The sequence below is a fragment of the Cinclus cinclus genome, chromosome 7, assembly GCF_963662255.1.
Source record: "Cinclus cinclus chromosome 7, bCinCin1.1, whole genome shotgun sequence".
Classification (NCBI taxonomy): Eukaryota; Metazoa; Chordata; class Aves; order Passeriformes; family Cinclidae; genus Cinclus; species Cinclus cinclus.
The window spans coordinates 4,643,159-4,665,635 of NC_085052.1; the positions used below are offsets into that span (position 1 = coordinate 4,643,159).

The window sequence follows — 22,477 nt, forward strand, 5'->3', positions numbered from 1 at the left end:
CATTATAAAAAGTGACAGTCTTAAGTGCTGCTACATTCTAGTTTGGCAACACAAAGGCTTACCTGAAATAACTCACAATTTCCAAACATGACTTCATTATATCATGACAACACTTTGCTACATCTTCCCTGATACTCTAGAGAGAAAGAAATGGAGGAGGATAACATATACCAAATGCTAATACCTGTTTGAAACTTGTTTTTGTTTAGTGTACTAGTGATTTTCTTTGTAAATGGAATTTTTTTTTAAATTGCGATTTCAAAATAAATTACTGTTCTCAGCTTTGGATTTGAATTTGTGTTGGAAGACTCAGTGCAAATTTGGGGTTAGTAGTAAAAATGAAATCGGGGATGTGATGTTAATTATTTTCATTTTAATTTCCTTTTAATTGTGTGTGGGCTCATCCTGTGAGTTTCCTGGCACTGTTCAGCAGAAGGCTCTAATGCACCTAAAGGAGGATTGACATATCATCACCTAAGGTAGCTTTTAAAAAAGTTTGAACAAAGACATTTTTCGACTCCAGTACATTGTTGGCAGAGTGTAAACTTTATAAAAGAAATTTTCTTTGCAGTAGAGTGTTACAAAAATGCCTTACTAACTTCAAAGTAAATTAGGTAACTGGCTTCTCATACCTTTTTTATTTGACAGTGAAATCTAATTAAAAAAAATTCTGAAGCAGACTTAAACACTCATTACTGTAATGAAATATGCGTAGAAAGGAGCCCATGCTCCTTCTGGAAATTCGATTTCTAAGAGCATAATATAGTACTCAGTGAAACACCTGCATTGCAGATCTGTGGCTTCGTGACTGTATCAGCAAGACTGAATTAGTTTATAAGGGATATAAATCTGTATTGGAGCCTGTCCTAGACTCCTGAGATGGAACTCCGCACGCTAGAAAGTTTAGAGACCTTGTTATAAAATTTAAATCCAAGAAGCTTTACAGGCTCCGTAGCTGGTCATGTTGGGATGGGTTTTATGTGCCACCTTGGTGTGATGTGTGTGTCAAATCTGTTCTTTGAGAAAACATGCTTGACCTCATGAAAAAGGCAGCAGAAGCTTTGATAGGGCACATTGCTGTAAGGAATTGCAGGATGAGTAGGAGAGTTAGAACCTGATATCTAAAGGTGCAAGTTCCCCACCATGCTGGACCCTTCTGGTGCTTGTAGAATCAGATTTCAAGTTGGAAGGACCCATGGGGACCATCAAGTCCAACTCCTTGCCCCTTGCAGGACTGCACAAAACTCAGCTACTGGCAGAACTTCAGCATTTCCAGACTCCCATCTACAGGTCAGCTCAGATGTGGTGCTTGTTTCAGGCTTCCCTGTCAAAAATATGATACTAAAAATGACAACCCAAGGATGAGGAACACTGGTTTCAGGGTTTTGGCATTTTTAGAATGAAGTGTGGACATCAAGGAGTCATCCTTTAGTACTCCCTCAGAGTCCCAAGCAGACAGAGAGGTGTTTTATTTATTCCTAGGTGCACAGTTGGTGCCTGTGCAGGGCAGGACGTGTCCGGGGTACACGGGGAGCAGCTGTCTGTACACTCTGACCCTCCCCATGAGCAAACAGAAGATGCCTCCATGCTTCTTCTCTTTATTTACCATTCCTGCCGCCCTTGGCGAAGCCCTTGGGAGAGGGATACTGTGGTGGCAGGGAGAAAGCAATTCCAGAAGCAGTGCCTGTATGTGGGACAGCCCCGGTTCATGGTAGGTGTGCTGAGCCTTCCCACTGCACTGTGGAGACAGTCTGGAGTGCCCGGGGCTGCAGTCCCTTCCTCCTGCTGAGAGCTGGCACTGCTAGGGGGGCATGAAGCTCTACTAACTATAGGCAGATGTAGTTTTCCAAGGATGTTTTTTTGGAAAAAGACTGTGGTTTGACATTCTTCTTGTTACTGGGTTACAAAAGGGAGCTGACGGATGAGCCATTTAGTTCGGAACTTCTGTGAATACTTTGACTTTGAAAGCTTTGCTTGTGCTCCTGGGTTTCTGCTGTATTCCACTTGGGAGAGGTTGTGAAATAAGCAATGAAACAAAAAAGAATTTAAAGGAAAAAGTTACTGCCATGGAGAGAAGTTCTGGTAGTGTAGAAGGCAGATGTAGTGGCTTTGATGGGCACAGGGAGAAAAATAAAAGACACCATATATGCTGTGTATAGGAACTTGTGTTTATAAGCTTAGTGAGTGAAGGGGTTTTTGGGCATCCTTGTCTTTCAAAACAGCACTTCCCAGGTTTAAAAAATTGAAAAGCAACTTATAATAAAATCTGGTGGGGAAAGATAATTATTCATTTGAATTGTGGACCCAAATGCTAAGACAGAAAACAGAATTTGCCTTTTGAACCCCTTCTGCTCCTACAAGTGCTTTGAAGCCTCCAGGTTCTGTAATCTTCATTGTCCCCTGCTGTCTGTGACTGAGGGGAAGAGTCATGTGTTTGTGTGGCACTGGGGACAAGAGACATGCCAAGACACTGATCAAAAGTGCCTGAGCTTTACTTGTGGTGAAATTCCCGAAAATAACCTGCATGTGGCTCAGTTTTACAACACAGAACGCTGGGCTAATCTGGACGAAAATTTTTTTTTAATTTAACATAACTTGATTTCCGTGGATGAAAAGGGCCTTCACTGACCTGTGTTGGAAATTCTCTCCTTTCCCTTCTCTTTCTTCTATTTTTTCCTCCTTTCCTTCCACCTTTGCAGAGCCGCCAACCAAATACCAAATCTCTCAGCCAGATGTTTACTCAGCACTTCCAGGAGAGCCGCTTGAGTTGCGCTGTCAATTGAGAGACGCCGTCATGATCAGTTGGACTAAGGATGGGCTCCCTTTGGGGCCTGACAATAGGACAGTGATTATTGGGGAGTACTTACAAATTAAGGATGCCACAGCCAGAGATTCGGGCCTCTATGCTTGCACTGCTGTTAGGACCCTAGACAGTGATACTCTGTACTTCATTGTAAATGTTACAGGTGAGTGAGTCAAACACAGGTTTTTGCATGCAGAAGATGTAAAATGTGATGTTAAAACACATTATGACCTAACATGAAACAGTCCGTTTGGGCACAGAGAGTTAGGATGAGTTCTGTAGCTGTTTTGGGGATTTTTCTCCTTGTCCTGACCCTGAAATGGGCTCAGTTTATATCTACCCCTTTTTGCTCCATGGGCTTTACAGTGACTAACAGCTGCTGTAGAGCTCTCTGTTTTATGCCACCTTGACAGGATTAAATGAGACAGAGCTGCTGTGATGATCATAAAACCAGTAGAACGAATACAGGTTTTTGCCCCCTGCATCAGAAGAGGAAAATGTGTGTTCTACATCCTTCAAGTTTAGAGATAAATTGTTCTGGAGATGCTCAGTTTTGTTCTACTTCATTTCCTTAACTGAAGTTAAAATATTAAGTAGAAAGAGATTTTTGCAATTAGCAGACTCTTTTGGGAAACTTTGTAGCACTCTCAGGACTATTAGCTAGTTTTGTTACAATTTTACATGGAAATAGCACATTTTGTGGCTGGATTTTCTTTTTCTCTAGCTTCTGCACAACTAACATAAACACTTGTTCTTCTTGAACAATCTAAGATGTAGCTTATCAACTTATTTGTCTGTAGAAAAAAGATAGGCTGGTTTAAAGACTTGGTTGTTTTTAATGTGCAGATGCTCTTTCCTCTGGGGATGATGAAGATGACAATGATGGGTCCGAGGACTTTGTGAATGACAGCAACCAGATGAGTAAGTAACAGTGAACTGCCAGAAGTCACTAGCAAGATCCACGTGGAAAATTATGTCCCATCTTTTGCACTCCTGTCTTCAGAGCTTCTTGATTGTTAACTGCATGTACTGTCAAATAGTGGTGTCTTTCTCCTCCTCTGTTTTCTCTTTCATGTAGCTCGTAACTCTGAAAGGAAAAATGCAAATAAACTAATATTCTTTTGAACATGCTTTTCTGGTCTGTACTTTTTCCCCCCCCTTCTTCCATACCATTTCTGCAGTTTCCTTTCTTCCTGAATCGCAGTTTGGTCTTTGTCTGGTTTAGACTCACAGATGAACTAACTTTTCCTGCACCTGAGCACAAATTCAACAGGAGAAACAAAGATCCAGCTAATTTTGTGAAAAGGTGATATGAAAACTTTAAAAACAAACAAATTAAGTTGTAATGAGGAAAATCCTTCAATCCCTAATCTCAGCAGAAATCTCTCCAGGGAGAATGAATTTGGAGAAAATGAGGTTCTTTGGTCTGCAGAGGACCTTAAAGTTTGTTGCAAAGAAGTCAATTCAGTGCTAAACCCACATTTTATGTTACTTATGCTTGATGAAAATGGGCTAAAAGTGTCTTAAATCTATCTGAATGCATTAAACTTCGTCCCCTTTAGAGAATTAGTAAAGCTATTAATAAGCTCTAAATAGAACACTCTCTAGGAGGAAAAAAAAAAAGAAGTCTAAAATTCATATTGGCTCTTTATGCCACTGTGCAGTGTTGCAAAAAAGGGAAAAAAAACCCCTCGGTGACTGGTGATTTGCTATTGCTAGTGCCTGGTAAAGTCAACAATACAGAGAGCACAGAAATCCTTTGGGGTAGATGTCAGTGAGCAGCACCCATGGTGGGCAGGGAGTGTGTTTGCTGCTCAGCCTGAGCAGGAGCTGGCAGCTGCAGTGCAGCTTGGAGCTCTTGTGCAGGTGATGAAGCACGAGCCTGATTTCAGCTCCCCTGGTTTTGTGTGCTCTGCCTTTTGTGTGCGGCTGCCCCTGGTCTGGGGCTGTGAAACATTAGATGCTATTTAAAGTGATATAAGTTCCTGGCCTGTGCCTGTGCCTGTTTGGCCTCTGCCATCTGTTAGTGTGATTAACCCTGGGCTGATGCACAGGTCCCTCTGAGACCAGGCAGCTGGAGGCTGCCCTGACAGAGGAATGCAGTGGCAAAGAGAATTTGGAGAGCTTGGAAGAGAGACACTGCTTTTAAAAGAGGTTGTCTAGGCAAAACCCACCAATCCAGGCAGTGTTAGCACTGCACTGAAATGGAACCATGCTTAGAAATTGCTTTTAGGAAACATTTCTGATGTTTGCTATTCCTTAAAGCTTTACTGGTGTTGGTCAGAAAAGGGTGTGCGGTATTTTTTGGTGAAAATTGTGCTTCTGATCTGCAGTGGTGGCTTTGGTGATCTGTTGTGAACATAAAGGACTTTTGGAATAAGTGAAGGACCTGCTCTCAAGGCAGCTGTGCTCTGTAATGGCCTCAGAAGGATTCCTGCCCTTCCAGCCACAGGGAGCAGTGCCCAGTGGTTGCGCTAATGACGTTCTTGTAAAACGAGCTATCATTTTAAGCTATTGTTAATCAATCTTGATTGGGGAGCTGGTGAAAGGCCCTTGACAATGTCCATCTGCTGGGACAGGGGTGTGTGCTGCAGCAGGGGCCAGGCACACTTTCCCTGCCCTGAGTGAAAGATGCCTCTCAAGCGCCGACGTTTAAACATCGCGGATGGAAAGCGTGGCCGTGGAGATGGAAGGGAGGAAACTGCAAGACAGATTTGGGCTTGAGCAGAGCATTCCACAAGCAGCTCCTTGTTGGATTGTTCTTTCAAAGGTGCCCACTGTCTGCTGAGGGAGCAGCACAGCCTTGGAAGCGGGATGATGACTGAAGGGTCGTGGCACAGTGTCCCTCCAAATATTCTGAGTTCAGTGAAAAGTTGCATGATATTAACTCCCTTGGATTAATACAATGCTGCTGAAAGAGGGTTGTGATTTGGCAAGATGAAATGTGTGAAAGTCAGGGGTGGGACTCGGTGTGGTGTGCCTAGTGCCTTGTAAGCCTTCTTTTCCTCTTCCAGTTTTTCTATGGTGACCAAGAGGCCACATGTAATTGAAGATAGCGTGTTACAGGGCAGATAGAAGAGTGAACCAGGAGCTGTGTCTTCCCTGTGTGCTGTGGGGCAGGCAGTACACAATGGCCAAATGCCCTTTACCTTCTCTGCCTGTGGAGTGTTGAGCCTGGGAAAGTCCACGACCTCACAAGAGTCCCTGGCTGCTGCTCTTTTGCAGAAGTCTTTTAAATGTTTCCTGGGTCATGGTTTGAGCTTTGCAGATCTCAAATGATTTAACTGATAATTTACATACAAATTGCAGCTGTGATCATTAAGGATAAGCAATGGAAATTGGCCTGGTTATGCCTTTACTGATGGAAACAAAAGGCCATAGTCTTCAAAGGTTGTTGCTTTTTGATGAAACAATTCTGATAAAGTCCAGCTGTCTTGGCATGTTAATTATGATGAGATGAGGCAGGAAATGGCTGTAGTGCCTTCAACAGGAAGCTGAACCTTGGCATTCTCATTCCTGCATACTTAAAACTAAAACAAACCTTTTAGAGCTGTTTTATTTACACCACTAAGTATTCTTTTAAGCTGTTTTGTTTTCTTTGCCTCTGTTGCAAATACATATTTCAGAGACCAAGGTTACCAAATGCAGGTGGAGAGACTGTTGAGTCAATCTAGTATAATTTTCAAGGCTACCCAGAAAATACAATTGCTTTTGAAGTCAGTGGAGGCTGTAGGTGACTCTGTAGATGTGAGGAGCAGCTCCTCCTTGGGAGAGGAGGGCACTGGTGTGTACCCGTGTGCATTTGACCACAGGCCCTGTGTGTATTTTTCAGTAAGAGATTTCACTCTGCCTTTACTGTCCCTTTAGCTTGACAGATACTTTAACCGTCTGAAAAACCACTGTGGTAGATTTGTTCCAGACTGCATCCTGAATAGCTTTTTATTACTTCCAGCTTTTGTTGAAGGGATTAGTGTTCGTGGGGAAGGTGTAGGATTGGTTCCACTGCAAAACAGTCCCCTTTCTTCACAAAATGGCTTTGTTGGCAACTCGACTTTCCTCCTTTGTTGCCCTAAAGATGGGCCTTAGCTTGGTTCTTGGAGGGTCATCTCCAAGGACTTGCTTTTACAAATTTAGGTGCTGATCATCATTCTGGCAGCAGTAGAAAAGACATTGCTGGCACTTACTCCCTTGTCCTTGTTGTGATTTTGAGAGGTAGCCCAAATCTGAGAGATTTCTGTAATCCTGACCTGAGGCTGGCAAGGCAGCAGCTGTTGTGGTGGTTGCAATCAAGTCCAGCAACTAATTTATTCTGTAGACCTCTGGGTAGCCCTGAAGATGCTGCTTCTCTGCCTTGAATTCTGGTCAGGCAACTGAAAGCTTTATAACTTATTTTTTTCTTATCGCCCTTTAAACAATTTCTTCTGGTCCAAGCAATGGTAAATTGGCACCGAGAACAAAAAGTATCTAAATGTAATCCACATGCTGTTCCTTTCATGCCTTGAAGAGTTTCAGAAAGGATGAAACAAGGTTCAAATTCATCAAATCCTGTAGAGTGGAAACCCACTCAGGGGAGAAGCAAAAATTGGATGTTGCCTAGAAGTGTTTTTTAATTAAAGGTCAAATACAATAGTACTGAAAACCTTGGAGGAGTTTGATGTGGTCACTTTTGGAGCTCTATTGCCTGCTTGAGGTGCTTGTCAGGCAGGCTTGGAGTTGACTACTTTTGTATTTCTTTGTATTAGATAAGTCCAAATAAAAGCTGAAGAGTCCTGAAGTGAAGTGGTCCCCTGGGCTTCCTAATTTCAATTTCACATGCAGGAGATTTGGCTGATTAGATGTAATGTCTGTGCAGTGTGGGTCAGCAGGATATTTTCTTCACTAATGAGAACTCTAAAAGCAATCAGGAATTCCCACCCGTTCCCCTGCTGCTCGTTACTGCTTCATGCTGGAGTCTGCCCTGTGGTTCCTGTGAACTTTTAGCAGTGGTGCCACCTATTTCCACCTGTCCTGGTAGCAGTGATGGGATGTGATGGACATGGCTGGTGAGAGCAGTCAGCACCTGGTGGTATCTGCTCATTAACTGCGTTCATTACTGGTTTTAGTGAAACTCAGTGTTTTTCCTCTCAAGACAAATAGTGCTAAAAAGTGCTAAAAGGTGTTTCAGGTTATGATGATTAAATCTATAAAGAAGAGTGTTGTGTGTTAATCAGATCAATCACTGGATGAAAGCACAATTTGAGGGCGAGTGTGATGGCTTGTGGATGTTGCTGCCTTCTTTTCCTTGAACACGCTGAGGAGCTGCCAATAATGAAAATGTAGGATGTCTTGGAGCTTTTTCAAATGGTGTTTTCCATATGTGATGTCTGCATGTTTTTCTCCAAGCTGACCTGTAATTTAGGAGCATTGCAGGTTATGCTGAGGGGAAGCTTTCCAAACAGACCTTTCTCCCATTTTGGGGGGGGGGGGGGGGGGGTTTCCTTTCATCTTCTGTGGGACAAAACTGAGCTGCTTCATTCCTTCCCGCATCTGCCTGGCCTCTTTTCTACACCCATCTCTGTCAGAGATTTCCCTCTGTGCATTTGTTGCATTGGAACTTTTCCAGGAGCAGATTGCTGATGGAAGTAAATGATAATTATTTTCAAGAAAACCAGAGGATGGGCTGCACTATAACACAGTACAAACCTGGCTGTATGAAGCAGCTTTGTTTAGGGAGCTGCTGGTGGCTGCATCCTGACCGACTCCAGTGCCCTGGTCCCAGTCTGCAGCCTGGTGGGAGCTTCCCAGAGCTTGGTCCTTCCAGCCCGTGGGCTGCAGGGCAGCTTTGCCATGGGTGAGCTGTGGAGCCCGTGGCTCAGAGGCTGTGCTTGCCAGTGGATGCACATGAGCTCTTTGTGCTGTGTGCATGTGAGAAAGGCTTGTGTGATGTATGTGGTGAGAAGTGACCGTGCTGGCTGCAGAATTGCTGGGCTGGCAGTACCCATTTGGAGGCTAAAGGAAACACTCTGCTCTGGCAGGGGTGCTGATAAAAGTGGTTTGGGTGGTTGATTGTCTTTGACCTGCTCCAGTTTGCTTTGACTTTGTGGGAGCTGTGAGTAGGGTCCAGCAGTGGTTGCCTTGTGGAAGACCTTTTAGGAGTCCAGAGAAAACAGCTTTGTAATCCCTCGGTACCAGCATGTAATTCTGCCTTTGCCTGGTGTACTTGTAATGTAATTTGGCCTTTGCGTGTAGCAGTTAATTCCTCTGGTTGGCTTTGTTTAAAATCTTCTGTTGTTTTAATGTGATCCTGCTTCTAGCAAACAATGTTAACAGTGATTTTCCTTGCATCCCTAATTCACTTTAGTCTGCGTAACAATTTCTTAGTGTTGCAGTTAAATTTTCGATACTTACTTGATTTTCTATTTTGATTACATGCACAAATTTGCTTTGCTTTTCTACTTCATTAATTTTAACACTAATTGCCACTTCGGGCAAGAAAAAAAAAACCCAAACACTTATCATTCATAGCATCATTATAGGACTTGCTTTTTGAATGTTTTCTTTATACTGACTGAGACTTTGTTAAAGGATTTATTCCAGTATTTTCTGTCCAGCTGTATTTTTATTTAGAGAGGGGGGTAGCAGGATTTCTGAGTTTGCACTGATTGTAAGAACTGCTATAAATATTTGAGGAACGGAAGAGTTTATTTATAGTGGAGTGTTGGCCTGCTAATGAAGGAAATGAAACAGGGCTGAGAGAAATGGAGTTATTTTTCTGGACCCCTCTAGTCCTAAAAATTCCATGCTAATCTGATTTGCTTCAGGAAAACTCCATTGTAAAAGAAATTAATGTTTCCTACTATTAAACAGATCTTGAATCTTTAACTTTTTCAACAAAAGTTATGGTGAGATGACTGAAGCAATGCCATGAGGACACTGAGAAATGGAGATGAAGTGGTGCAAGGATCCAGAGCATGGGATAACCTTGTCTTTGGGTCTATGTATCCAAGTTCAGTTCTGCGAGGATAAAAAGATATGGGTAGTTGTAAATTTTGTTTTGCTGTGTTTCCTCTGCTCTTTGTGCTGTGTGCATGTGAGAAAGGCTCGTGTGATGTATGTGGTGAGAAGTGACCGTGCTGGCTGCAGAATTGCTGGGCTGGCAGTACCCATTTGGAGGCTAAAGGAAACACTCTGCTCTGGCAGGGGTGCTGATAAAAGTGGTTTGGGTGGTTGATTGTCTTTGACCTGCTCCAGTTTGCTTTGACTTTGTGGGAGCTGTGAGTAGGGTCCAGCAGTGGTTGCCTTGTGGAAGACTTTTTAGGAGTCCAGGGAAATCAATGCTGTACTACTGGTACAGTACAAATGTGCTTCTCATGATGTTCATGTGGGCACAGGCTGGACCAGGACATGGTAAGGAGTGTGAGAGCCATGTCAGGGTCTGGGAAAAGCGATTGCCTCAGAAAATGTGGGTTGAGAGAAAGTCACTCATTTCTTGCCATGTTTTTGGATGTCACTGACCCTTTGGACTTCAAGAGGCTCATTAGTGTGGGAAACCCCTCCAAAATGATAAATGTTCTTTGCTGATCCGCATTTCCTCTGCTTGGGTTAAGATTTCAGAAATTTGTTCCATTTTTAAATACATTTCAGTGGTTTCTGTGGCAGTAGCAGCACAGTTCACCTTGGCATCACACACTGCAGACTTTAATGTGCTGTCAGACAGGTGGGTGCTTGTATCTCCCCAGAAGGGGAAAGGGTAAGGCTGATGCTTCCAAGTGTCTTCAGTCTTGGTCTGTCTGGCTTCACAGCTGAGGGCCAAAAATTCTGAGTTTGAACCATCACAGTAACTAAACGAGGTCAAAAGTGTCTGATGAAAACTAGATCCCTGTGTCTTATTGACAAAGGGATGCAAAACAAAGGTTGTCTGTGGTTAATTGTAAGAATTTTGTTGCAAATTAAATACCCAGAGCAGCAGACTGAGCTGCTTGCAAAACCCTGGCTGACACTTCCAGCGTACGATCTCCAGTCGCGCACTCCTTAAGCTGCGCTTGAAACGGGTTCGTGCGGCTCTTTACACCGGCGGAAGGGGCTGGACAGGGAGCTCAGTTTCCAAGTGCTGATATTTCTGGATGTGTCCCTTTGGAACAGGGGCGCCTTACTGGACACACACGGACAAAATGGAGAAGAGGCTCCACGCCGTGCCGGCCGCCAACACCGTCAAGTTCCGCTGCCCGGCCATGGGGAACCCAACGCCGACCATGCGCTGGCTCAAAAACGGGAAGGAGTTCAAGCAGGAGCATCGCATTGGCGGGTACAAGGTAAGGGCTCACGGTGGTGTTTTGTAATTTCCCTTCACCAAAGCTGTAGGAAAAAAAACAACTCAAAGCCAGCCTTCCTCCCCCTTAAAAAAGAAAAGAAAAAAAAAACAAACAAAAACCCACCAAAAACTTGCTGAAGTCAACAGAAAGTCTTTTAATGGCCTTGGATCAAATGTGGAAGCAAAAAGAGGAGGTTGTTTTCTTGTGGGGAAGGGTGGGTGGTTTCTTTGGCAGTTACTGAGCACTAATTCTATATTTTATTTCTTTTTTCTGAAATTCAAGCTTCTAGCCTAGCAGTGCAGCTAAGGATTATTTATAGAGATGTATTTGAAAAACTAAAGACTGACTTAGCTAAGCAGATTAAGACTGTTTTGCTCTATTCATTTTTGGCTGCATTGTTAAAAACACGACCATCCGCTTTGGTGAGTGTAAGGCAGTTTAGTAAAGGAAGCCTTGGAAGTCAAAAGTTATTATTTTCTATAGAGTTTATGGCCTGTGAAACTGAAATGGGAAGAAGAATTTGAGGGAAAGTTACAGCAATTAGTTGGAAGGGTTTGTTTGAATTTTAAATAGCTTCAGATTAGATGTCTTATTCTGAGTTGGTGGTTACTGATTAAGAGAGAGTTCTAGGGAGGCCAGCTCGCTCTGTGTGTTAGTGCACGGACCTTTAACCTCGTGGTATCTGCCTGGGTCAGGTCAGGAGTCAGGATTCGGTCATCTGATCCCTCTCCTCCAAAGAACTGGGAATGCGTGACTTTGATGGCAAATTGCTGTTCGAGCATTGCCATTTCTGACTTCCCTTTGCCTCTTGTATGGGTTTTCTCTCAATGTTTCCTCATGTCCCTGACACCTCAGCAGCTCCTCCCCAAAGAGGAGAAGTTTCCAAGGCAGTCCCCTTGTGTCAGGGGTGGAATTCCCAGCCTGGAGCTTGTGCTGAGCTGCTCTGAGCAGTTTGCAATGGTTGTTAGACACGAGTTAGCTGTCTTTGTTAGACAGAGCTCAGTTCTGAGTCCTGAGGCTGCCCCTCCAGTCCTGTACCACTGCCTGCCCCCGTGGCTGCAGTGTTTTTGGGGGGCTGCCTTGGTTGAGCCATTGCTTTGTGAGCTGTCGATTCAGGTCCTGCTCGATGCAAAAAATCTGTTTTCCAGTGTAGAGGAGGACAAACCTCAGTCTCCTTTCTTCTCTAGCTGGATTTACTGTAGAAAGTGTCAATTTTTCCAACATTTGTGTTAGCAGAGAGCAGAGCCCAGAAAGTCTCCCGGCATGAGCACTAATTATCTAAGTAGACTTTTCCATCTATGTTTGCTTACACCATAAATTTCTGTTGCTTATGAGTGTACACCTGGCAACACCTTCTGCCTTTCATAACGTTGTGGAGTGTTAACGAACTGGCTCCAATTCAGTGATTTTTGCCCTTCTCAGTGCTTTTTTAAAAAGGAAAAAAGTGCCAGTAAAGGGGAAAAAAAAAAAAACCAACCAAAAACCAACCAAACTAATCCTGTCTTGGAAAATAATAGTAACTGTTCTGGTAGTAACCAGGCTGTTATTTTGAACACTTTGCATCTGATGAAGGGGAAATGAAGATATCACTCTTGAAGACCATGAAGGAAAATGTGTGTCTAGAGAGGCAGGATGGAGATACCTGGTGTCTGCTTTGGGAGGGGGATCTTTGGTGGGGTAAATCAGCTCTGTGCTGGCACTGCTAGTCTGTGTTAGGGAGCTGGGTGAGATCATTTAGAGTTGCGCCTATTAAGTGGCACAAATGAAACTTTTGGTCATGTGTAGTAAATGTATGCAATTTCCTAAGTATGTACTCTGGGAAGGAACCACAGATACCTGTTCCTAAAGCCAGCTGGATACATGAAGTCTATACCACTAATTCTAAATTCTTGTATCTCCTTAGTCCAAAAGAAAAAAATAGGCACACAGCTGAGGATTTCAGATTTTCTTGTTGCTCTGAAAGGCATTACATTTTGAATTTTCTTGTAGGATTTACTTACCATTGTCAAATCAACCAAATTATGTATATTCTGTATTCTGTCATTTTGAATAATTGTCTTTGAAGATGGAAGTTTGTTCCCAGTGAATGGGTGCTAAAGAGTGAGGACTCCAGAGCTTTTGGAACCTGTGTCCTCATCATCTTAGAGGGGCAGGATGGAGTCACTGTGGGCGTAGGCAAAATTATACTAGAATAGAGAGAGAATTGTATTTTCTTGATGCCACTATTGCAATGCACTTGTAATGGAGTCCTCAGGAAGGACTGAGTCTATCAGTGTTGGTCTGTGTTCAACCAGGTATCACAGCAGCTCATGATAAATCTTGCAGAATTGTCTTGAATCTGGGTGTTGCTCTCTTCAAGGCAGAGATACTATTGCTGAAGATATTCACAATAGTTCGGGATAGAATATCTGGAACCAAACCTGGCCGTAGCTGACAAAAGAGACAATCGTCCCTTGAAGCCTTAAGGGACAAAGGGAAGGGAAGGAGAATGTGAAGCTTCCCAGAAGTCCTTCAGCCACCTCTTTCCTCCTAAGAGCTGGGAAATCCCTTGGTGTGTTGTTTTTATCAAAATCAGATAGTGGCCTATAGCACTTTGTCCCTCAGACTGGGGAATGTCTTGAGTCAATTTGCACTTAGGCAGACTAGCAGGAGGGTGTATGTGCTGGCCAAGATAGCTTCCAGGATGGAATTCCTGCACTGTGACTAATTCTGGGTGGTGAATTTCAAAATTGATCCTTTTATGATCTTTCAAGATATACCCAACCTCCTTAAAATCGAGAGAACAAGATCAGTTATTGAATATCTAAATCCTTTGTACTCTGATTTTCTGAAGTCATGATAGCTCTTGTGTGTGCCTTTAGAGGCATTCTGTGTTTTCTTAGAGCTGATAATCTAAATCCTCTGAGACCACAGGATCCTTTTCTTTCCTGCACACCACCCAGAAAGCAAATGCACTTCTATCAGCTGTTGCTGTTTAAGCATTAACACGTGTGTGTTTTCACCTATGCATTTGGATAAGCTTCATCAGTGGAGTTGTCTTAAACACAAAGATATCTGATTATAGGAGCAACTGCACAAGCCTATGGCCTTTGCCAGGGGTGTTCTGTACTTGTTCTCTTTGTCTGAGCAGTAGCACTGTACTGCTCTCTGCATTGTGCTGATTTTGTGAAGAGTTGTATTTTGGTTTCTAATCCTTCCTTTAAGATTAGTTTAAAATTGATCCATTTTTAGCTATGTGACAATTTTTCATGACATTATCTCTTCAGTGAAGACACATGTTTTAATACTGAACAGAACTGTCCACTTTAGGGGATACTCCAAAGTCAAAAAGTTTCTAGGAAAAATTCCTTGCCCTTTCCTAGTTCTCTGACCAGTATTTCTTGGCATTTTGATTCCAGTTTGTTTCTCACCTCCAAGCTAGAACTTAAGGGTGCAGTTTGTATGCATTTGATATTGATAATTCAGTTTAAAATTTGAATCTTTCAGAGAGATTGTTTGGAAGAACGGTTAAAAACTTGATGGAGAAGATTTCCTCCCCAAAATCTGTCAGTAATTTGATAGAAGTGTCCATAACTAGTCAGGGGAAAAGCCTGGACTAAGGGATGTGGCATTTCACTTAAAAAGGCCACATTACCAAATATGTTTCAAGTTGTGTGGGTGCAGGGATGTGGCTGGACTTCTGCGTGTCTGAGAATGAAATGTTGAATTCTTCAGTGAGAGAAGAGGCTGCTCATGCCCAGCAAAGGGGGTTTTTCCTGGACTTTGCAATGCTGCGCTTGTAGCCACAAAGCACTAAGCCAACAATCTCATTGGATCCAGATCCCTGATGTAAATCCACTTGTCTGACAATGTGTCATCACTGCTTTGGACCTCTACAACAGTTGTTTAGCTTAAACCAAAGTGGCTTAAGCTGTTGTTTTGTTATAAAGATATTATCTCTGTTACAAGAAGTTACAAGAAGGGAAATCGCACAAATACTTTTTAATATTGCCATCCAGTATGTCCACTTGTGGCTGTAAGTTAGTTATATTTTTTTTTTGAACATAAACAATTTCTTGTGTTTTCCTGTCAAATTAATTACCTGCAGCTTGTTTACAATTTTAGTTTATTTTAACTTTAGTGGAACTATGATCTGTTCTTCCTGTTTTACAGTCAGATTGGTTAAAAACTCTTGCTCTGATTCCAAGAAGTATGTTTTAACTTGTAATGGCAGAAAGTTCAGGTCACTTTGACCAAGTGGCCTTCAAAATAAATCACAAAGAAGTAAAATACTCAAAATATGTAGCTGCTGTATTTTTTATTTGCCAACAGTTTATGACAGCAGTTCTTCCTGACCCAGACTTTGACTTTCGGAGTTGCTTAGCAGAGCAATGAGACGTTAAAATAACACTGATAAATTCTTTCTAGCTCTATAAACTTACTCCTTAGCTCTTCACAGTGTGAGGAAAAACCAAGATACCATTTTGATGAAATCGATGTAATTGTTTGACCATCAACATGAGGGGCTGAGGAGAGAAGCCTTAAGTCAGGGCTGGAGATTTTGAGTCCATGCCAAAGCAGAGGGAGCACAAAAGATCACTTTGTGATGAGGATGCCATCAGACTTTAACATTTCTCTGGTGTTAGCTTTGCATCTTCTCTTTTCTCTTCTCCTGCTGCTGGAGTCTTGCCCACACCTTCTTTGCTTTTCAAAACCCACATGGCCAGTCATTAGTTAATATTATTAGTCCACAACTGAGCCATAATAGACATATACAGCTATTGAGATAATTACTAGCTGGGGGAACTAAGACAGCCAGGAGCTGCCTACAGAGAGAACTTCTCTTCCAAGTTTTGAACTGAAGGCATTTTTACCTCCAGCAAGTGCTCTTGGCACGGGGATGTGGCCCTGTGCAGCTTTTCCTGCTGGATAAGGACCTACAAAATAGTCAGGCACGATGCAGAATTTCATAGCTATAGTTGTAATGATGTTTTAAAAATGTATGGTTACTGGAAGTGTCACTGAATATTCCATAAATTTTTCTGGTGTACAGCACTGAATTGCTGCTTTCCATTTGGCTGATTAAAATGAGTGTACCAGATTGTGTTTTATTCCAGTTGCTGAAATATGTACTTTGCAATTGAAGAATTGTACGTTGCAGCTACAGAGAATGTTAAGCTTTCTGAGCACTTTGTCAAAAATGTAATGCTAAAACAAGGAATTAGTCCGTAGCCAGCAAAAGGTCATTTTGGGAGCCAACTTCTGATGCAGGAAATATATGTATGTACTGGATGGCTCTGTATCCTTCCAGTACTGGACTGGATCCTATTTTCTGTGAGACCAATGCCAGCGCTCCTTCGGAGTTCAAATGGGAACAGAATCAGTACCCTTAATAAATTCTGTCTGAGAGGGATTCTGTGAGATAAATGTATGTCCTTACGCTCTGTTTCCATTAGGATTTTTTTCAGGAATTTTTCATGAGGCAGCATGATTCTAGGATTCATTTCTTTCTTGTGGTACCCCAGAGCAGCAGGAGGTGTGGGGGAGTAATCCCAAACATCACCCCTCAGTTTCTCTAAAATGTGAGCTGTGTAATTGAGCTTTTAGAAAGGATGGAGACTTGGATGTTAGGGGATCATATCCATCCTGTATTGCTGATGGGTAGTTATTACCAGGTGGCTGTTTGGAGACAGATGGGGAATATCCTGAGGGTGTGCGTTCACTTTAGAGTGCACTGAAAGGTGAAGTCCAGTAAGACAACTGCTGCTAATTGGTGCCATCCTGGTCAGCCTGGGAGGACTGAGTGTGCACTGACATCTGCAGTGCTTGGAGCAGGGGTCAGGTAAATTTATAGCAGAAGGTGTGAAAGCTTTCACTGCTGCAGCCGTGCTGTCCTGGATCAAGCTTAAATCATTTCAGTGTCCAGAACTGTCAAATGAGAACAGAAGAGGCTTTCGACTGTGGATTACACAAAGTTAATTATTCAGGGAACACTTCTTTTGGAAGGGGAGAAGGTAAAACTCTGCTTGAGAAGATCCCAACCCTTCTGGTTGCATCCCCAGGTCCGTAACCAGCACTGGAGCCTCATCATGGAGAGCGTGGTGCCATCAGACAAAGGGAACTACACGTGCATAGTGGAGAACCAGTACGGGTCCATCAACCACACCTACCACCTCGACGTGGTTGGTAAGTGAAGCTGTCATGGGCAGGACAGTGTTTGTCACTAATGACTTTCTCTGTTACAGCATTTAGAACTGCGCTGATGCATTCCGTGGTGATTTTGGAGATGATTTCACTGTGCTCTAAAGATAAGATTTCACTGCACAGCCAATTGCTTCATAACTTTATATATTCATCTGTCTCACTCGTGCCTGTAGGATTAATCTATCCCTGCCTTGGCAAAAAGTGTGATATCCATGTGCAATATCCACCCACAAGTTTGCCATGACGACCAAATAATAAATGCTGATGCAATTTTAATCATTAGTATTACAATTTAATTATTACTTGTACAATTGTACTAACACAGACTTTAATAACTCCAGTTATGAAAACTGTCAAGCAATCCTTTAGAGTCCTGTTATTATAGCTGAAATGATTTTTTTTTCTTTTTAATGAAAAGCTAGATATTGACTTTGCAGCTAGAGCAGAGCTGGAGCTTCAGGAAAGGCAGTTTGCATTCACAGCAGTCTAACAGAAATCTGACTGGAGTCTGTTGGGTGGGCTCTGAGCAGCCCCCAAAACACAGATGATAAAAATTCTGAAATGTTTTACCTGAGGACAAATTCTAAACAGCTGTGTGAATTTTTAAGTAGTAGCAAAGCTGTGATTGCATAGGACTATTAAACACAGGCTTAATAATGCTACCTTATTAATACCTAAATCCTGTTGACTTTAATAAGGCTTACAGATATTTATTTAAGTGGTTAGCTAAATTAGAGCTTGAAATTTCAGGAACAATTTCTGTTCACCTCTAATCTTGCTGATTAGCCTGGATGGGTGTGAGCAATTTTATTGACTCTAAGGCATTGCTGTCCAAAATAACCAGTGTGGTTTTTCTTACAGGACCTTTAGGGTTCTGAGCCATGGTTTCTGAAGTATGTCTTGAATGGGTTTAGCTCTCTGCAGCTTTCTGAGGTGATCTGAGCCTTATGAGTTCTGTGAATAGAACTTTCAGTCAATCACTATTGAAAGCAAAAATTAATTTGATTATTGTATACTATTTTTGGCTGGTAACAGACAGCCCAAATCCATAGATCCTTTGCAGAATACCTTATTGGGAGTGTGGGTTTATATGGCTTAAATGGAGACAAAATGTTAATTTCCCTAGTTCTTGATTGGTTTTACATGAGTAAAACTATATCTCTTGCATTGTTTTGGGTTGACTTTAAACGTATTGCCTTGTTTTGGCTGAGACCACTTAAATCTGCGGAAATGCCCAAATCCAAGAGATAGCAAGTGCCAGCTTCTTGGGCAGCATGGAAAGAAAACCTTCCCTGTGAAAGTGCCAGGGAGAGCCTTTGTGGAGCAGAGGACAAAGATCATTTTGTGATGAGGATGTCATCAGGCTAAAGCCCCACCACCAGCCCTCATACTTTTAAGCCTTCAGAGCCCATGAACCACCCAGCTCACCTGTACTTGAGTTTGGGCAGTCAACACTGAAAGCACTGAGGGTTTTCATGGCCTTGGCAATATTTTGTCACAGAGTGAGCTCTGGGTATGGTTGAGGTGAGCTGGGTGGCTGGCAAAGCCATTTTTGTTTGAAGACTTGTTTAAACAAAATTTATGGAGGGTGCAGCAGCAATGGTTTGTCAGGGGTTGTAGAAAGCTGTGTTCTGCATGGTGTAGCTCTGCTGGCCACCTCACCCAGGGCTTGGGCTGCCTGCAGGGGCTTGCCAGGCTCTATGCCTGACTCAGAACCTTTACTTTGCTGAAATGAAACTCGTTAAAAATTCCCCTTCTCTACCCCCTCTTCGTTTTCCTGTCCCAGCCTGGCGTGTTTTGTGTTGACCATAAATTTCTTCACCATTTTTTTTTTTTTTTTCCTAGCAAATGTGTTCATGGATGATGCGGTCACTTGAGCAAATATTTGTCAGAAGCCCTCTCACCTCCTCTCCTGCTTTGAGCCTTTTGAATGTCTTGCATTGAGGAATATTTTGCAGAAGTTTATTTTTCCTGGCAGTAAATTATAGTGACCTGTATGAATGAATGGAATGGTAGTAAGGATTACGTCGTTTATTTAAATGTCTAGTCCTTTCCTATAGAGAGGCAGGAAAGTAAATACTGAGGTTTTCAAAGGTGATGAGAGGTTTGGGGTGCTGGGTACCCAGCTGATGGCACCCAGAGGACCCTGCTTGTGCCTTGTAAGAAATGAAACCAGAAGCCCAAAAATTACTTTTGCAAGTCGCAACCTGCATTTTGGAGTCCTGTATACTTAGTAATTTTGCCACTCTTTTTTGGTTTTTTTACATTTCTTTTGATGAGTTCAAGGGTATAATTGTGAGTCTGTTTGAAAACCTGTGCATGGGAATGTGCACCTTGGGTTGAGTTTAGTGTGAATCTCTCAAGAGATTGGGATTTTAACCTAAAGGGAGGTCGATGCTGGAGTGCTCAGCCATTCCTGTGTGGCTGGAGGCTTGCAGTAATTGTGGAGCGTAAAATTGCTGAAGCAGTAAATTAAGGCTGGCCAGAAGGGGAAACTCTGACAGTTTTTCTCATTGAGATAGTTCTACAGAGTTAACTTTATGCCCTTTTTTCTGTTTTCATATGAATTTTCCGTTCCCACAGGGTTATGGAGAGTTATGAATGTTTGTTTAGAGGCAATTGCATACGTAAACCGCATCTTACAAACTTCAGGTCGTAATTTTAGGTCAAGTTCTGTGTAGAAAACTGTCAGTTGAAAGCCTCTGAAATTACTTTTCCTATATGGTTTAACTGGTTCCAGAGCTGATTAAGTGTAAGTAATAGCAAATGGTATTAAACATGGTAACATATTACACTAACACGAGCATCTGACTATATGGTGTAATGTAGAGAACCCTCTGATTATGTCACAGAGTTGGGAGGTATCCCAGCAAAAATCATGCCAAATAGTGACACAATGCTAGTTACGAATATGCCAATAACTTTCCAAACCTTGAACTCTTTTGACAATTAAAAGCCTGGAGCCAGCAGGGCTGAGAAGTTTTCAGTCAGAATGTAGGTGTGAAGTATTCTCATTTTTACCTTGTAATTACTTGCAAGAACTCTTAAGAGTCAGCTCAGATGGTCTTGTTCAAATTTACAGACCTGGCAAAACCCTTGCACTGATTTTTTTTTTTTTTTTTTACAGTGGGAGTAAAAAAATACAGAAGAAAAAGAAAGCAGCAAGTCATTGGCAGCCTCTCTATTGCATAGAATACTTGTGCACAGTGACTGTGTTAGCAGGGAATGGCCCATTCAAGTTGGCCAGGATGTTCTGTGCTGGACAAAGTTATTCTTTGAATGTTTGGGATACCCCAGCCAATGGCCTTTTCCTCTCTTCTCCATTTCCAAGAGGGGTTTGAAGCAGGGCTTTGCTCAGGGACTCAGATGTGTTAGGTTACAGTAATGGCAAATGGTGATGATACAGAACTCTACCAGGATGCTGTGAAAGGGAGATGAGTCGATTTTAGCTTTTTATTAGAGTAGTACCCAGAGGCTTCAATTAATATTTGATACTTATTGTCCAGGGCAACATGCCAGCACACAGTAATTGCTTAACAACAGAAATACAGCAAGGCCAGGAGAGGGAAATGTCACTGTCCATTTTAGAGATGAAAACTCGAGCTGTGGAGTGATGAAATTTCTTGCCCTGGGTCACACAGGAAGCTGGTGACAGAGCCAAGAAGCAAAGCTGGTCTTTGAATCCTAATCCAGTACCTTAATTAAAAGAATGTTCTTTCCCTTGTATAGTTTAGCCCATCAGTTGTTTTTTTACATGCAGCTGAAGTGCCTTTTCTCCTCCTTAGTATTTAACAGTAGGAAGAAACTAAAGTTTTTATGGCAAGCTTGCTAATAGACTAACTCCATTCTCATTACACGTGTATAAAGTCGTGCAATCTTAAGGGAGAAGGAATGAAAACGATGTGGTTTTCACTTATGAGTTGTATTGTAGTGAATCCGGGTTGTAGGGAGCAACGTGGGAATGCAGCCACTGAGACTTGTATATAATTAGATCACTCTTGGATGGCAATTATTGCTGGAGTACAATTTCAGCAGTGGCAGTTCTGTTTGAGCATGGAGGAACTAATTGAATTTGGGTTTTAATGGCAAATGAAAAAAGGGTTACTCTTTGAGCAGTCCTGGTCCAGGTAGCCATTTCTGCCCTATTTAATGTTGCCATCCAGGGAGACAAAAGGTGGTTTGGTTTCAGGTGAAGTTTGCCATATTACCTCATTTACTGGGATTTATAAACAGCTGTCATAGCACAACACCTCTACAAAGAATATACGATGACCCCGCTGTTTGCTATAAAAATGAGTATGTCACAAATATATTTTCTTTTCCAAAGAAACCCTTTTGCACCCAGGTTAGCAGTACTTTAAGCAGTTCCTAATTTGCCTTATAGCCATGCCTTTGGCTCTCTTTGCTGAGGAGTGAGCTCCAGGGGTGGCAGAGCACCACGCAGCTGTCCCTTAACAGTAATTCATATTTTCATATAAAAGCAGTGTAAGAGTAACTTCTCATCCAAAAAGCATTTTAAATGACTCTCAGTTTAAAGCTGGTGCCTCAGAAATCTCATGTATGAGTGATTTTACTGATGGCTGTGAAGAAAAACACTTTTATTCTGAGCTCTTGATGGTTTTAGAGTGCTGTAGGATAAATCTTATTCTCTTTTTTTTTTTTTACGGCACACTGTTAAAAATCTTATTAAAAGAGAATTGATATTTTGCTATTGGAGCTTCATTATTTATGTTTCCCTTCGTTTAGACAGAAGGACAAACTTCTGCTTTTGTTTCTAGTCAAGTTTTATTTTTGGGCTTTCATGTGCTCTCACAGTCTCTAGCTGTGAACATGGCATGAGCACGTATTTTTTTTTTTAAAGACATGTTTCCATTTTGTCATTCCGAATTCATAAAAACACATGGATTGTTGTTTGCTTTTTGCTGAAGCTTGTAGAAATAAAGTTCAGGATTAGTTTGACTCGAGTATAGTTCTTCCCTTAATTTCCAAAGGATTGTTTTTAGGATTTGGGTAACATACGAAAAAGGAACTGACACCAACTCAAAAGCATGCCTTGAGTGTTGCATCATTAATGTCTGGCAGGAGTTAAGGGCAGGTATTACAACCAAGCCTAAACTTGCATTTCTGGCAGCTGTTCTTGTAGTTGTTGACTGGCTCTTTACAAGGACAAGCTTTGGCTTGATGTCTTCACCCCGGCGCT

General features: G+C 42.1%; 1 protein-coding gene across 3 annotated transcripts in view; it reads left to right on the forward strand.

The window, feature by feature from the left end:
* FGFR2 (fibroblast growth factor receptor 2) overlaps positions 1-22,477 on the forward strand; it is a 75,193-nt gene that overhangs the window by 12,364 nt on the left and 40,352 nt on the right. For 2 of the 3 annotated variants that reach the window (XM_062496764.1, XM_062496766.1), the window contains exons 2-5: positions 2,700-2,966; positions 3,650-3,724; positions 10,925-11,094; positions 17,136-17,259. In XM_062496764.1, the coding sequence (XP_062352748.1) occupies positions 2,700-2,966; positions 3,650-3,724; positions 10,925-11,094; positions 17,136-17,259 (636 nt within the window). The remainder of the gene's footprint in view (positions 1-2,699; positions 2,967-3,649; positions 3,725-10,924; positions 11,095-17,135; positions 17,260-22,477) is intronic. The other variant, XM_062496765.1, reaches the window with a different exon arrangement.